The sequence below is a fragment of the Alosa alosa genome, chromosome 11, assembly GCF_017589495.1.
Source record: "Alosa alosa isolate M-15738 ecotype Scorff River chromosome 11, AALO_Geno_1.1, whole genome shotgun sequence".
NCBI lineage: Eukaryota > Metazoa > Chordata > Actinopteri > Clupeiformes > Clupeidae > Alosa > Alosa alosa.
This window is the reverse complement of record NC_063199.1, coordinates 6,194,356-6,208,789: the sequence shown is the minus strand read 5'-3', so window position 1 is coordinate 6,208,789 and position 14,434 is coordinate 6,194,356. Positions and strand designations below refer to the sequence as shown.

Sequence of the window (14,434 nt, the reverse complement as noted above, 5' to 3'; positions counted from 1 at the left end):
TGAAAATCCTGTCAATTTATGTTGCATCATCTGTAGGCAGCTGCATCTAATCTGTTGGCACAATTTTGTCCTGAATCATTTTTAACATATGCATTGCCCATTCACACTCCTTAGAGTGAAACAAAGGAATATCAAGGCCATATAATGGCTTACTATGTCCAGCGTTTTTGTCCTATTACCTCTGCATACTGGATGAATCCATGAAGGCTCCACTCCACTGTATTCTGGTGCCTGGTTCTGGTGATTTCCTGTATTTTGGGGATGGCACTAAATTCAATCAGATTCAGATTCAGATTCAATCAGTAAGCCATCCCTGCACACAGGTGCTGCAGATGCCCTGGAGCCATTAGAAGCATTCAACAGCCCTCCCCATATCATGCTCACTCCACCTTATTGAAGTGGCTGTTTTTGAGGTGAAGATTGAGCAATGGCCTGACAGCAGAATGTTCCCACTGATAGTGGTTTCTCATCAGATCATCTCTGTATACAGACACAGAGGAGCAGTAAGAGAGGTCAAGGAAACTTGGAGACAGAGAGACAGAAAGAGGAGTGGAGAGAGAGATAGAGAGGGAGAGAGAGAGAGGAAGAGACAGACGACAGGAGGGGGAATGGAGATTCAAACCTCATTTAGACCTCCCCTCTATCTAGGCCTGATTGACTTAGGACTGACCTCCATAGCTCCAGGATAATGTCCTGCAATGCCTAATGGTCCATTTCACAGAGGAATGAGAACACCATTTGGTGAGGAGTAAGGAGGGCATGGTGCTTGATTATTGTGTGGTCTTCACTTCATAAGCACCAGTGCGTCAAGCATAGCAGCTGTTTATGTATGGCCTGGATTCCTGAAAAAGCATGTTTTTATAACATAGTTGACCATCAGAACTCATGATAAAGTTCTAAGTTTAATTACCTCAAGACAATCACCTGAAAAACTGAATTTCCCTTGGGGGACAACTAACTAGCTAGCTAACCTAATTGCAACCTAATGGCATTTTAGCTGTCCACTATCCAGGTCTGCATCACAACAAGCTTATCATAGCAGGTCTACAGGCTCACACTGCAGTTATCCGTGTTTCAGTAAAGGATGAAAACTAAACAATTATTTCTGAGGCACCACTATTCTAGTGGCTAGCAGCTAACGGCTGATAGTTAGCATTTGCTGCGCTCGAGCTCCAGCTCTTGCTCCAGTGGCCCCAGCGGGATTCTGTTCTTCTGCGTGAGAGGCTCATCTCCAAGGCCTCTGCCGTTCGCCCACATTTAACTGCGCTTGGCATGCCTCAAACGTGCGCTTTCAAGGTCCACTGGCCCCCATCTGCCAGGCCGACAAAAATAGACATGCTAACTTTTGGACTGAGGGTTTTTTTTTTTTTAAATACATTTCACTGTGATTCAGGGGAGAGCAGTGTGCACGTCTTAGTGTATAATACATTCTACATCTTTGTCTCTTTCATCATGTATGGTAGTCATTGTTTTTTTGTGGTGTATCTATGGGCATGAGTGTGGGCGTGCGTGGGTTTCTTTATGACCTCCTATTGACTGTGTGAATTTGATACTAGCAGTGGATATTTATATAAGTATGTTTTGGTGTGTAACCTCTCAGACAGTCGATTGTTATCCTCTTTCATATAACACATGATGTGTTTGTGAAAGTGACTGGGGGTATTGTACTGTGTGTGTGTGTGTGTGTGTGTGTGTGCTTCTGTTGTGGCAAGGAGCTTGATCCACTCCAGAGGGCAATGAATGTTGCCTTTCAGCCCACTTGAGAATATACCAACATACCTACACTGGACACACACACACACACACACACACACACACACACACACACACACACACACACACACACACACTCTCAGCACCAGCTGACCTACCATCAGTCTTCAGCAAGATCAGCTATCCTTCACATCCACAAACCTCTTCACTTTGCACAATCTATAAGGTGTTCCAGTACTTCTGGAGAGATGTGCTGTACTCCCTCCTCAGACGTGTGATTGTTTTACAGTGCGACATGTCACATTGGTAGGTCACCACTGCACCCCTTCTCAGAATCCCTGGCCTCTGGGAAATTGACACATCCATAATGGCCACCCTGATTGATGTGCATGATGTATGACACCTCTCACCTTGAAGAGGGCCTCTCCTCCTCCTCCTCCTCCTCCTCCTCCTCCTCCTCCTCCTCCTCCTCCTCCTCCCTCTGGTCGACCACTGCGGACTTGCATGCGACGCTTGGAGATGCTTTGGAGCGCTTGGCCTCTTCATCTGGAGCCTTCCCCATCACCTGACCTCATCATGAGGGGCTCCATTAAAGCAGGAGTGTGGCTGGCCAGGTCCTCAGTGCTTTAGCGCTGCTGGTTTGTCCTCGCCACTAAGGGACTAGGCGCAGACGTGGGGTGGGGAAAGCAGGGGGTCGCCATTAATCTCTGGCACGCGCAGTGCCTCTGATTTATCACCTTGGGCCCTTCTTCCATATCAGATTTATAGAGGAGAAAGTCATAGATGCAATCACTTAATGTCCCGGACCTCACGCACTCTGTGTAGGTCAAAGCCTCAGAAACAGCATTCCTTCAGTACGACCTGAAATTCTAGCGTGGCAAAATTCTGGCAGGGAACTTATGAAATTAAATAAGTTTATTCCGAATGTGTTTCATTTAATGGGTGAATGAATGTTGTGGACATGGTGTACCTGCCACAAAGGTGGCTGCTGGAAATTCCTTCTTCTTGCTGTAACTCTGTAGAGGGCGTTCCAGTTGACAAGTGCTTGTGAAGGTGACGTCAGACCGCATGGTAATTTGGTGGTGATCCACCTCACCACACACCGAGAGACAAGTTGATTGCTTCACCAATGCATTATTGCAATAAGCCGTAAGCTCACAAAGGTGTCTGCTTATGCAAATATTACAAGGTGCCTGCCACCAATCGCCCCAGGCATCGCGGAGGGGGAGAGAGCAAATTGTTGTGGTTTGTCATAGAAACGATGTTGAATTGAGATCGCTTCTTCATCCCAAGTTTTTGTTTATTATTATTATAATTTTTTTGGGGGGAAGCAATATTTGCACATGGTATTTGAAATGCAAATAAGCATGTGGAGATTGACGATGCTTTCAAGTGTGCGCCAGGGGATAGAGGGAGAGGACGCAGCGCAGGTGCTCAGAGATTCACACACACGCTAGGAGCGGCTCTTGAAATCCCCCCACCCACACACACACACACACACATACACAAAGTTCCACTGCTTTAGTGGATAAAGATTATTAGATCATTATCAGAACATATCTTACATGATTAATGCTGTAATTTTGTTTCCCTTCTGTTGGTGTCTGATGATAGTGTTAGCACCACCATCAACACAAGTTGACCATTGTATCGTTAGCCTAGCAAAAATATCACTTTGTGGTCTCTTATAGGACTCTATGGACCTTGAGATAATGCATTCTATTATAGGGCAATTCCGTGCAAAACTGTCACATCCATAACGGCAACACAATGCCATGGTATTGAGTTGCCGTTATGGATGTGACAGTTTTGCGTGGAATTGCCCTATACTAAAATATTGGCACAATATGATGAGATTGCTTGGCGCTCCGTTGGTATATCATTATTATTTTGCTTTTGCCTATATACCCCCTGGCATCTGATCCTGTGTGGAGGTGCTTGAGGAAATATACTGAAAATTGTGATATTCATCACAGTCTATATAGAAGTCTGCCCAGGGCAGAGAAGGTCACCACCCAGATGTTACCACTGTGCCTCCGCCACTTTCCACCCAGGCTCATAATCCAATCATTCTCTTTCTTTCTCACTCTCTGAGCTTTTTTTAGCTGCAGAGTTTTTTTTTCTCCTTTTTCTATTTTTTGTGCCTTTGCTTTTTTGTGGGCTCCGCTACCGCAGATGGCTGTGGCTGTGGCATTAATATTGGATAAATCTGAGCTGTCTCTAGAGGGTCTGAGAAATGAGAATCGCATTTTGCTATCAGCAATTAAAATCCTCTTTTCCCCCCATCAGCCTGATGCGGAGGTTTTGGTCTTAGCCACTCATCCACGGCCCTTCCATTCTCTCTCTCCTCTCCTCTCCTCTCCCCCTCTTATTTTAGTCACAGAATAAAGCCCTCCGCTGCAAGGACTCTCCGTAACTTGATTATTTCAGAGCTGACTGGAGTGCTTTATAGTAGAGCTTTGGTTGTGTGTTTTTCTCTTGCAGAGGGATGCCAAGGGACAGTATCTGTTTGACCTGATCTGCCACCACCTGAACCTGTTGGAGAAGGACTACTTTGGCATCAGATATGTGGACCCGGACAAGCAGCGGGTGAGCGCACTCTATTTGGGCATGTCCTTGCTGTGTGAAGATGGTATGTGTGTGAGTTGTGCATAAGTACTGTATGTGTGTGTGTGTGTGTGTGTGTGTGTGTGTGTGTGTGTGTGTGTGTGTGTGTGTGTGTGTGTGTGTGTGTGTTTGCCGTGCTTACAAGAGAGCAGAGCCTGGCAGTGATGCAAACCCGGAATGGAGATCACTCTCCATTACTGCATCTCTCCTCACCCTCTCAGAGTGCAAAAACCCATTTCATCTGTCAGAATGCGTAGACAGTTATTATCCTCACCAAGGCAAAGAAAAAGGGGTAAATGGAGGAGGGGTGTGTGGGGTGGTGGTGCAGGGCGAGGTCAGGCTGTTAGAAAGTGCGTTGCTTGCATCGCTTGATTCATGAAGAATTCACGTGGATGATTTGGGAAGTGGATTTGCAGAGGGGAGCGAGGATCCCGCTGATCCGCCATTTCCTGCGCTGCCACTCATCGCTACTATTTTAAGGCAGAGGTGTCGGGCCAGGGTAGGGCAGGGGGGTAGACACACTTGGGCACATGGGGAGTTGGATGGAGTGAATCTTTACAAAAGGACTAGAGGGAATTCATCATATCCCCTCAGATTTGCTCAGTGCCTTTTGCCTAAAAAAGTCCAAAAAGATGTGTGTATCTTCAAGTGCAGTACAGGTTGGCATCATTTTCTGCATAACCTGCCAAGTCTATAACACAATTCTTACAGAATGACACAAATGTGGAATAATGGACACATGGACATGGACCCTATGACATCAGTATTAATTATGTAAGATTTATCCAGTGTTTCTCTGTAAAGACGCCCATCAGTGGTACCCAACGATTTCTACTCACCTGGAATATGGTCTCCTCAGCCAGCTGTGTCTTATTACTGTGTCTTGGGCAGTCACGACACTGGCCACCTTCCTCAGTAGACTATACTAATAATACTATTCCACATGTGAATTTTGCCTCATCAGTTATTTTTATGCAACATGTGACATTGTGCTGACATGGCTGACATCTGACATTGCAGATGAACACCAAGAACACCTGGTATTGCACTATGTAATGTTGTCTCGGGTAGGAACTGACCCTTTTCAGCAGTATAAGACAAATTGGGTACCCCCTTAGCACTAAATGGGTAGCCATACATACATTGAACATGGGTGAAAAGGGCAATTCCTACTTTGTGTTACATTAGAAAGATCTATGCCAGGAACAGAGCTGTGTCCAGTCAGGGTCAGGTCTGTTGTGAAGTGAGTCGCTTTTTCAAAAGAGCTGACTCACTCAGCTGTAACCATGCAGAGGACACCGGGTATACTGGCATCATAAATTTCAACAATATTTAAACTCTTCTCCAAATGACTTGGTTGCCTGGCAAATGCAGCAATCAACACAGGCTGCAGCAGGACCATTTTATCCAGTGAGGCTCCATTCTCTTGTTAATGGGTCCTCTAATTAGATAAAAACATTGGTCATTATTTCCTTAGTTACAGTCATTAGCTTTAGTTGGAGAATCTTTCAGCTCCAGCTGACGTCTTCAAGTGCTGTATGTTTGCCCACCCTTGGGAAGCCTGAAGAGTGTATGGCGAAGATCAATCTGACAGAACACATGCTTTTACACACCATGCCTCTTGCCTGCTCTTCCAGTAGACCCCCTTTGGGAGCCTCTCATGTCAACTGGCATAAATAAAAACTGGAAGGGCACTCGGAGAGCACAGGCCTCAGCCAAGGCCAAATGCCATATGCCATATTGCACACGTGTTATAACAAAGGGAAACTAAATGTGTAGATCTGTTTAATGATTCTGATATCTTGGCCCATGCTACACTTGTCCACCAAATTTCATGAAAATCTGACTGGTAGTATTTTTTTGTAATCTTTCTTAGTGACAAACAGACAAGCCACACTGAACACATATGTTATAACATATGAATATAAAAATGTTATCATTGTAACATCAATGTTATTAAAGGAGGGTAGCGGCGGTCATATAGGTTTTAGGAGGATTTTTTTTCAGATTTATTTTTTTTTTCTTTTAGTCAAACTGATGCCCAAATTTCCGTCAATGAGTCCCAGGACACTGAAAGACTGTAGGTGGCCGGAGACAGGGTACGAGAACCGTAGGGAAACTTGATGGGCATGTAACCCCACATGGATAGCATGGAACCATCGTTTTTCGTTTTGATCTGTAACCCCCGAATGCATGCCAAGTTTTGTGTACTTCCGTTCATGGGGCCTTACAATAAAAATAGGCAGACACATGTGTACATTTAGTGACGAACACCAACAAGGATTCCGGGACACTGAAAAACCGGGTGACTGGACCCCCCATGGAACCCATTTTTCGTTTTGATTTGAGCCCCCGCTGGACTGGAGGAGGGTAGGGCAGACACAGTTTTCTGTGAATATCTTGAAAACTGTAGGGTTTAGGATGACCATTTTTTTTTGTATGTTTGCCTCCAGGGGTCATGTTAACCCATTTCATGTGCACACATGTGCACAAACAGAGACACACACACACACACATACATTCACAGTAATGTCACAGGCACAAACACAAGCAAACGCACACACACACACACGCACACACACACACACACACACACACACACACACACACACACACACACACACACACACACACACACACACACACACACACACACATAACATAAACATAACACAAACAATCAAGAATTTCTCAGAATTATAAACAGGCAAGATGGAGGTGGGGTTGTATAAAATTAATTTTACATGTGAAATCTATGAACTAATCATGTTTTGGTACTTGTTGTCTAGCAGATACCAGTGAGAATTGAGTGTGGATAATGCAATTTAGTGAGACAGTTAGAATCATATAGGCCTTTCAGCATTGATTTCTTTTTTTGTGGAAAAAATGTGCTGGACTGGGCGGCGGTCATATTTTGTACCGCTCTGCGGTACATCTAGTTCCTAATTTTTGTAAGTTGCTTTGGATAAAAAATGTCTGCTAAATGCATACATGTAAATATGATGTGAATAACAGAGCCCATACACAAACAAACACACAACACACACACACACACACACACACACACACACACACACACACACTGCCTGAACGGTGGTGAAAAAAAGGACTATACAGTTCAGTAGCAATTATATCATAGGATGTAGGCCCAGCGCCTGAAGGCTCTTTCCTCCCGCCATATCAAAACACATTAATTCTGTCACTTTGCTGTTTTTCATGTTGTGAATGGCACCCTGGTTAGGAGAGCCGTTGATTCATATGTCTGTATGGGGCTGGTAGTCATACGATGCACATGATGGTATTGACAGGATCCTGGCGTGCTGTTTGATGCATGCTAACGTGTGGGTCCACAGGGGCGGCGGCAAAGTGGCAGAAAGGGGCAGAGGCCGACTCTCTCTCTCTCTCTCTCTCTCTCTTTCTCTCTCTCTTCTCTCTCCATCTCTCTTTTCCTAAGCTGATAGCATGAAACAATGTTAAACTGTCATTAACAGGGTCAGGAAGCCCAGCGATACAAAATCACCTTGATAGTTTAACCACACTGAATTTAATGTTGATTTCAGAGTTGTGATATGCTGAGCTGAGCATTGCGATAATATGCATTGCCATATATTACCTCACTGGAGCAAATTGTTGAGGGAAAAAACATGGGAAAGTTGACTTTCACTGTGCCATACAATAGGCAAATGGTTTATGACCATTTAAAATATTGATAATGAAATAATCAAAGATTATGATGTACTATATATGGAATGACACTGCAAAAAAATAACTGTGTATTTGTGTTTGTTTGTGTGTGTGTGTGTGTGCGTGTGCGTGTGTGTGTGTTTCACTTGTTGTCTTACAGCACTGGCTGGAGTTCACAAAGTCCATCTCGAAACAGATGAAATGTAAGTACTATTAATCATTAACTGTCTATATGTGTGTGTTTTTATCAGGCTATTTATTTTGGGCTAATTTGTTCATCTTAAAATGTGCACTGAGATGCTGTCCCCTCACTTTGATGACAGTATTTCATGCCTCATAAAAGAGCCTGAAATGATAGGACTGGATATGATATTGAGTCGGCTATCCATAACAGTCATTACCAGTGGGCTATCCAACAGCCATTATCTCCCTGAGCGGCCTGATGTAACATTGATGTTTCGAGGCGTCCAGTCGTCTGGTAGTGCATGTCAGCTCTCTTTGTTAAGGCCTGCGTTTGCTCCCCCAGCCCAGCCTCCCTTCACCATGTGTCTGAGGGTCAAGTTCTACCCGCCAGACCCTGCCGCGCTCAAGGAGGAAATCACCAGGTAAGACCGCTGACCACTCCGACTCTACAGAGACATGCGACCTCTCTGATAGCCCAACAGTACCTTCAGAACGGCCTTTGTTTGTCTGATAGCCCAACAGTACCTTCAGAACTGCCTTTGTTTGTCTTCACTTGTTTGTGCTCCCTTTTTTGCTGCATTCACACCTTAGCCTTTTCTCACAATGCTGAAACTAGCACCATAAATGATGTTAGAATTTTTGAAGAAGACTTTCTAAATTTCATCTCAAGCCTATTCTCTGAACAACTTACTCATGCGTGATATGCGTTTTTGGAACATGTGCCAAGAGTAAGTCATACAGGGCCCAAAATAATGTGGTGGAAGAGCACAAGAATATAGTGTACAGTATTTCAGTTCGATTAGCAGCAGAGCGTGTCAAGGTTTTAAAAGCTTCGGGGTCCACGCACTTGAAAGCGAGCTAGTGTACGTGGCCTGGTCTGTGTAGTATTTTAGACCTGCGAGATACAGTAGGCTACACCACCCACACGTTGCCTTCAGACATGTACGTTAGCCACTCCAGCTTGCACAACAGTGCTCTCTCTATCTATCTATATATCTATATATCTCGCTCTCTATCTGTCTCCCCATCTCTCTCTCTCTCTCTCTCTCTCTCTCTCTCTCTCTCCCCACACGGCTGTGTGCCGGCAAGGCACCAGTGATCAAGCAGTGGTGTTAGCACAGGACCACTTGAAGCCTGAATTCATTAGACAGAGGATGTAAAACTGCAGCTGATGATGAGGCTTTAAACCACAACAACTCTAGGAGGAAGTGACCCCTGTGGCACATATGCAGAGATTTTCTGGCTCTTTTACTGATAGTGCGGAGAGTAGGCGTGAACGTAATCAGTGACCAGGGGTCAGTGGAAAAGTCAGATCGGCTGGACAGGCTGGTAGTCAGAGATCTCTCTAGTCCCTGGTGTTGGATTCATTGGTGTGGTGGGCTGTTTCGAATGCAGTGATCGTCCTCCTACTTCCTGAGTGGCTATTGGGCCACTCCATTGTGGTGTGGAAGCAAGCAAATGTTTCATGGGTGAGGTTGGCTGTTTTGGATGCGGGTGTTGTCGTCTCAGTTCCATGGACACTGTTGAGTCACTCCACTTCTGATGTCGTGTTGGCTGGATAATTCTGCCCATCCACTGAGAATACACACACACACACACACACACACACACACACACATACAGAGAGATAGAGGGACAGCAAGAGCGAGAGGGAGCAAACTCTTCCAAGAGCCGCACCCACCGTTGCTGGGCCAAGACTGAGGATGAGTCCAGCTGGAATCTAATGTACCCAGTCTTAAAGGAACACCGATGAGCCCCTCTATTTCTGGCTGCATGTCTGGGAGCCTGCGTGCCTGTCTGATGGAGAATTTAGCGTGGCCTTCTAACTGGCAATTATGAGTACTGCAGTGATGATATTTATAAAATCATTCGCTGTTATTAGATTGTCAAAAGTTGAGAGGTCCCTGTGTGCATGTCACCAGTCTATGATGGATGGTCTGATTAGGGTGTGTGGCAGAGGAATGGGATCCTTGTGGTAATTTGACAGGGTTTTGTGTAATGGGCATCATTAGTGGCCTGTACAGTGGGAATATCATGACAGAGCAGAGATGGCCGAGAGACCAGGGAGCGTAGTCAGTGCAGACCACTGGCAGTCATGCTGGCTGATAAATGGCTCACCGAGGCTCCCCTATCTCTCCTTCTGTAGGTCTATCGGCCTCTCTCTCTCTCCCCCCTCTCTCTCTCTCTTTCTCTCCAGGTCTGTCACTATGTTTCTCATCATCATTATCCCCCATCTCTCTCTCTCTCTCTCTTTCTCTCCATCTGTGCATTTCTACTCAGTTATCTATCCATCTGTCTTTATCAGCTCTAGAATGTTCCTTATAAAGACATGCAGTCGATTAAGCTGTAGTATGGCATAATAGCAGGTTGTCAAGTAGATCCATACTACACGGTATCTGCCTCCATTCACTTCTCACAGGTGTACATTGAGATGGAGGCTGAGAGGAGTGGAGGGGGTTTGGGGAAGGAGCGCTACCAGCTGTGAGTGTGTATGAGTGTGTATGAGTGTGCCTTCTTCAGGAGAGGAACCTGCAACTGCGGTTGTTGCTGTCAGCACTTAGGCATGGCCATACATTTTGTGCACTGCAGCACTGCTAGTTTTACAGCTCGGCAGAGTAGCTGTTGGTCTCTTGTTTATAATGTACTTGATACCAGTTATTTAGTTCACATTTGTGCAGCAAATGATTTGACACAATGCACAAATTATTTGACTAGAAGGTGAGTTTTTGTTGCTGGCTGTATTGAGAAGATGTTGCTCAACTCCAGCAAGGCAAGAGAAGGCTGAGCTGCCATTCTATCTGACAGGTTACATAAGCAGCGTCGTATTTCCTCTGGAGGTGAGAGCCTGCTTGGCTGGAACATGCGTTCTTGTGGCAGCAGTTCTATTGAAGGGGCTCCGTCTTCATAATTAAAATAACAGCAAGCAGCCTAAAAACCGCATCAATATTCAAAGTGCAACGCAGTTCTGGAGAAGGCCTCTCAGAGCTGTGAGCATCTGGGAGAGCCTACCTCGAGATTGCTGACTAAAATAGGGTGGGACCAAAAATGTTCCAAATGACTGCTGAGGTTGGTTCCTAGACCCTTGTTTGTACCGCTCTGCCACCATTTTTCAAGTGTCTACTGTCTCTGTTTCTCTCACTCTATTCACCCCACTCCTTCTCTCTCTCTGCTTCTCTCTCTCTCTCGCTCTCTCTCTCTACCTCTCTCTCTCTCTCTCGCTCTCTCTTTATCTCTCTGCCTGTCTCTCTGTCTGGGTCCCTTCTCTGCAGCATCCTCGACTGCTGAAGCGGGGGAGGCTGATGGGGTGGGAGTGAGGGGGGTCAGTGACTGCTAACAGATTCCACTAAATGATACATGATTAGCCCCCAGCTAGCAAAGTCACGGCTCACTTTTCCACATCTCACTGCACACCCAGACGAGACCCCCCACCCACCCTTTCCCTACCTGCTCGCAATTTGCAATGAGGTCACTGAGGAGAGCGGCATTAAAAGCCATCCAACTGTGTCTGTGCCTTCAGTTTCTTTCACCTGATGATTAGAAGAAAGAGAGACAGAAACAGAGAGAGAGAGAGAGAGATAAAACTGTCAGATATGTATCAAGATACTGGAAAAAAGAGTGTACATAATGGCATTACTTTGTAAATGCTTTTACTTTTGGAGTCAGGGGTCTGTGTGTATATGTCTTACATTGCGTATGTCTCTATGTGCACAGTCATTTGTTGATGTGTGCATTTGCCAGTGTGTGTGTGTCTGTGTCTGTGTGTGTGCATAACATATCCATGTGCACATAGCAGTAACACTCTTAATTCCACATGCTTTCTTTGCATTAACGAAAATAGAGACTACTCACCTATCTTCACGCTACAACACATCAGTTTAAGAAAGACTGAAAAAATAGACACACCAGTTAATACAAAGAGAGAAATCATAGGAGACTTTACTCACCCAGACAAGCTTATGAGGTTAAAGGTCATGCATAAGTCAGATCAGGTCAATCCAAACCATGAAAAACAGCAACAGCCCTCCATGGTCATTATGACACAGGAGGTCATTATTGTATGTGATGGATTAGGGCTTACATAACAGCATGGAACGGCATCTCTCATTCTATCAGCATAGCCTCCTGAGCCTCCACTTTATAATATTCCATTATATCATAGCAGGTGTGCTGTTACGGCTCATCAAATTACTGTTGTGGGAATGGGTGCACCTGGGCAAAGACAACAGCATGGGGCATTGTTTTTGCAGTGCCATAGCCAAGGCATTGTGTGGGCAGGTGACCTTCATTGTAAATTCATTTTGGTGTGTAGCGGAAGCACACCTAGTGGCTGTCCTTCAACACCCATGAATGACATTCACACGGTTCAGTTTGCCGGTGTGAATAGAAGGTTTGCCGTGAAAAGGCGATATGTGGGTCAAGAATTGGCTAGTGGTGCCAGCAATAGCTGTGTGTAGCTCGTGCCACCTTGAGTGTGTTTGTTCACAGGCTAATAATGGCCTCTTTTATAATTTATTTTCTTTTTATCAGATGCAGCCTCTGGAAATGTTGAGTAGTGCTAGTAGCTTGTGGCCCAGTTTGGAAGTCAAAAACGAACACTTGGGGAATGCTCATGCTACCTGTTAAAACGTGAGGGGCACCCAACGTGAAATCTGACTTGGCTTCCGGCGAGTGATTGCTGCCGTTGTGTGTGCCAGCTCTGCAGGGCTCTCTTCTCTGTGCCGATAAGCTAGCGCACCTGTGATAAGGCAGGGAAAGGTTTTTTATCCACCGGGGCAGTGCTTCTTTCGCTCTCCCTCTGACAGCCAGACATCTGTGGGTGGTCTGTCTGGGAGCCGGACGAGTGTCCTCTGCCTCACCCTCACCCCCGCCAGAGTGATGGAGGCTTGGGCGACCCGCTTGCCTGAGGCAGGTGGTAAGCAACGGGGCTGGCTGGGGAAGTTTTTGGGGCAGAGGAGAGAAAGTTGTTTGGTACCCTGCTGAGCCCTTGGGGACGAGTGACGTGGCTGTCGTCTGACCACTTTGTGCCGCCGTTTTCTTCAGGCTGCCGCAGAGAGAGCACCAGACAGAGAGAGGGGCTGTCTGCCCTGGGCTTGTCTCTCATGAACGTGGACTTCTTTCTTTCTTTCTTTCTTTCTTTCTTTCTTTCAGTCTTTCTCAGTCTTTCTCTGTTTCTCTCTCTGCTTTCCTTTCATACGGTTTCTCTCTTTCATATCTATTTGCAAGCCCACTCTCTAATTACCAAAAGCTCATTTCCGCCATATCAAAAAGAAATATGCAAAAAGCCCCGGAGGAAACAGGAAATCAACATGCTTTTAATTCGAGATTGTAGGAGGTTTTGTTTTACCACTGTGTTTAAGGCTATTGTCTTCGTTCTGTGCTATTGTTCCAAAAACCACATCACTGTAACAACATATTCTCAGACAGCGTTTAGAGACTACAATGTGTCCGTGTGCGTCTTGTTTTCTGACCTAGTGTTTTGGGGTGCCATGTCTTGTGGCTTTTTCGCAGGTATCTCGTCTTCCTGCAGATCAAGAGAGATCTGTACCATGGCCGCCTCCTGTGTAAGACCTCCGATGCTGCCATGCTGGCTGCCTACATCCTGCAAGGTAACCCAAAGCGACATACAGGGAGGGTGGAGGGTCAGGGAGGGAGGGATTTGGCCGCTCTCACTCACTCACGCACACACTGATTGGTACGGTCACTGGGCCCAGCTCATCTCGAGCTGACTAGGGTAGTCCTGGCTTTCCACCACCGAGACTTGCTTTAGCATATAACCTGGAGAAGCCTGTGATTTCTGCTGCTGTTTAGATGAGATTTGTGAAATTTGTTAAGGATTTACCGTCACATCCTCAGATCTCTAGGTATAATTGCTATAAAGCCCCTAAGGTACCTCCTCTGGTCACTGATCTACTGTAAGTTTTAAAAAGCATTTCATTTTCCTGTTTCCAGTCCACCCCTTAGATCTTATTGTGTGTTTTTTATTCTTATAATGAACCATAACAAAGGAATACTGATTTAGAATAATGATAAAGCTCATGATTATATTACCATATATCATGCCCACATATAGATTCAGATTTAATCTCTGCTTGAGTTAAAATATTTAGAGAGAGGTCTGTACCAAGTGGCTGTTGTCCTTGCTCACTCAAGGACTTGGGTGCCAGCAGTTTAGAACAGAGGAAGAGGAAGTATCAGACAGAAAGTGCAGAGCAAGGGGGAATGAGCACGGGGCCTTTGGCAGGAGTGA

At 45.5% G+C, this 14,434-nt stretch overlaps 1 protein-coding gene across 2 annotated transcripts in view; it reads left to right on the top strand.

The window, feature by feature from the left end:
* LOC125303508 (FERM domain-containing protein 5) overlaps window positions 1–14,434 on the top strand; it is a 105,834-nt gene that overhangs the window by 68,758 nt on the left and 22,642 nt on the right. For both annotated transcript variants that reach the window (XM_048257285.1, XM_048257284.1), the window contains exons 2-5: window positions 4,198–4,302; window positions 8,165–8,207; window positions 8,531–8,609; window positions 13,696–13,793. In XM_048257285.1, the coding sequence (XP_048113242.1) occupies window positions 4,198–4,302; window positions 8,165–8,207; window positions 8,531–8,609; window positions 13,696–13,793 (325 nt within the window). The remainder of the gene's footprint in view (window positions 1–4,197; window positions 4,303–8,164; window positions 8,208–8,530; window positions 8,610–13,695; window positions 13,794–14,434) is intronic.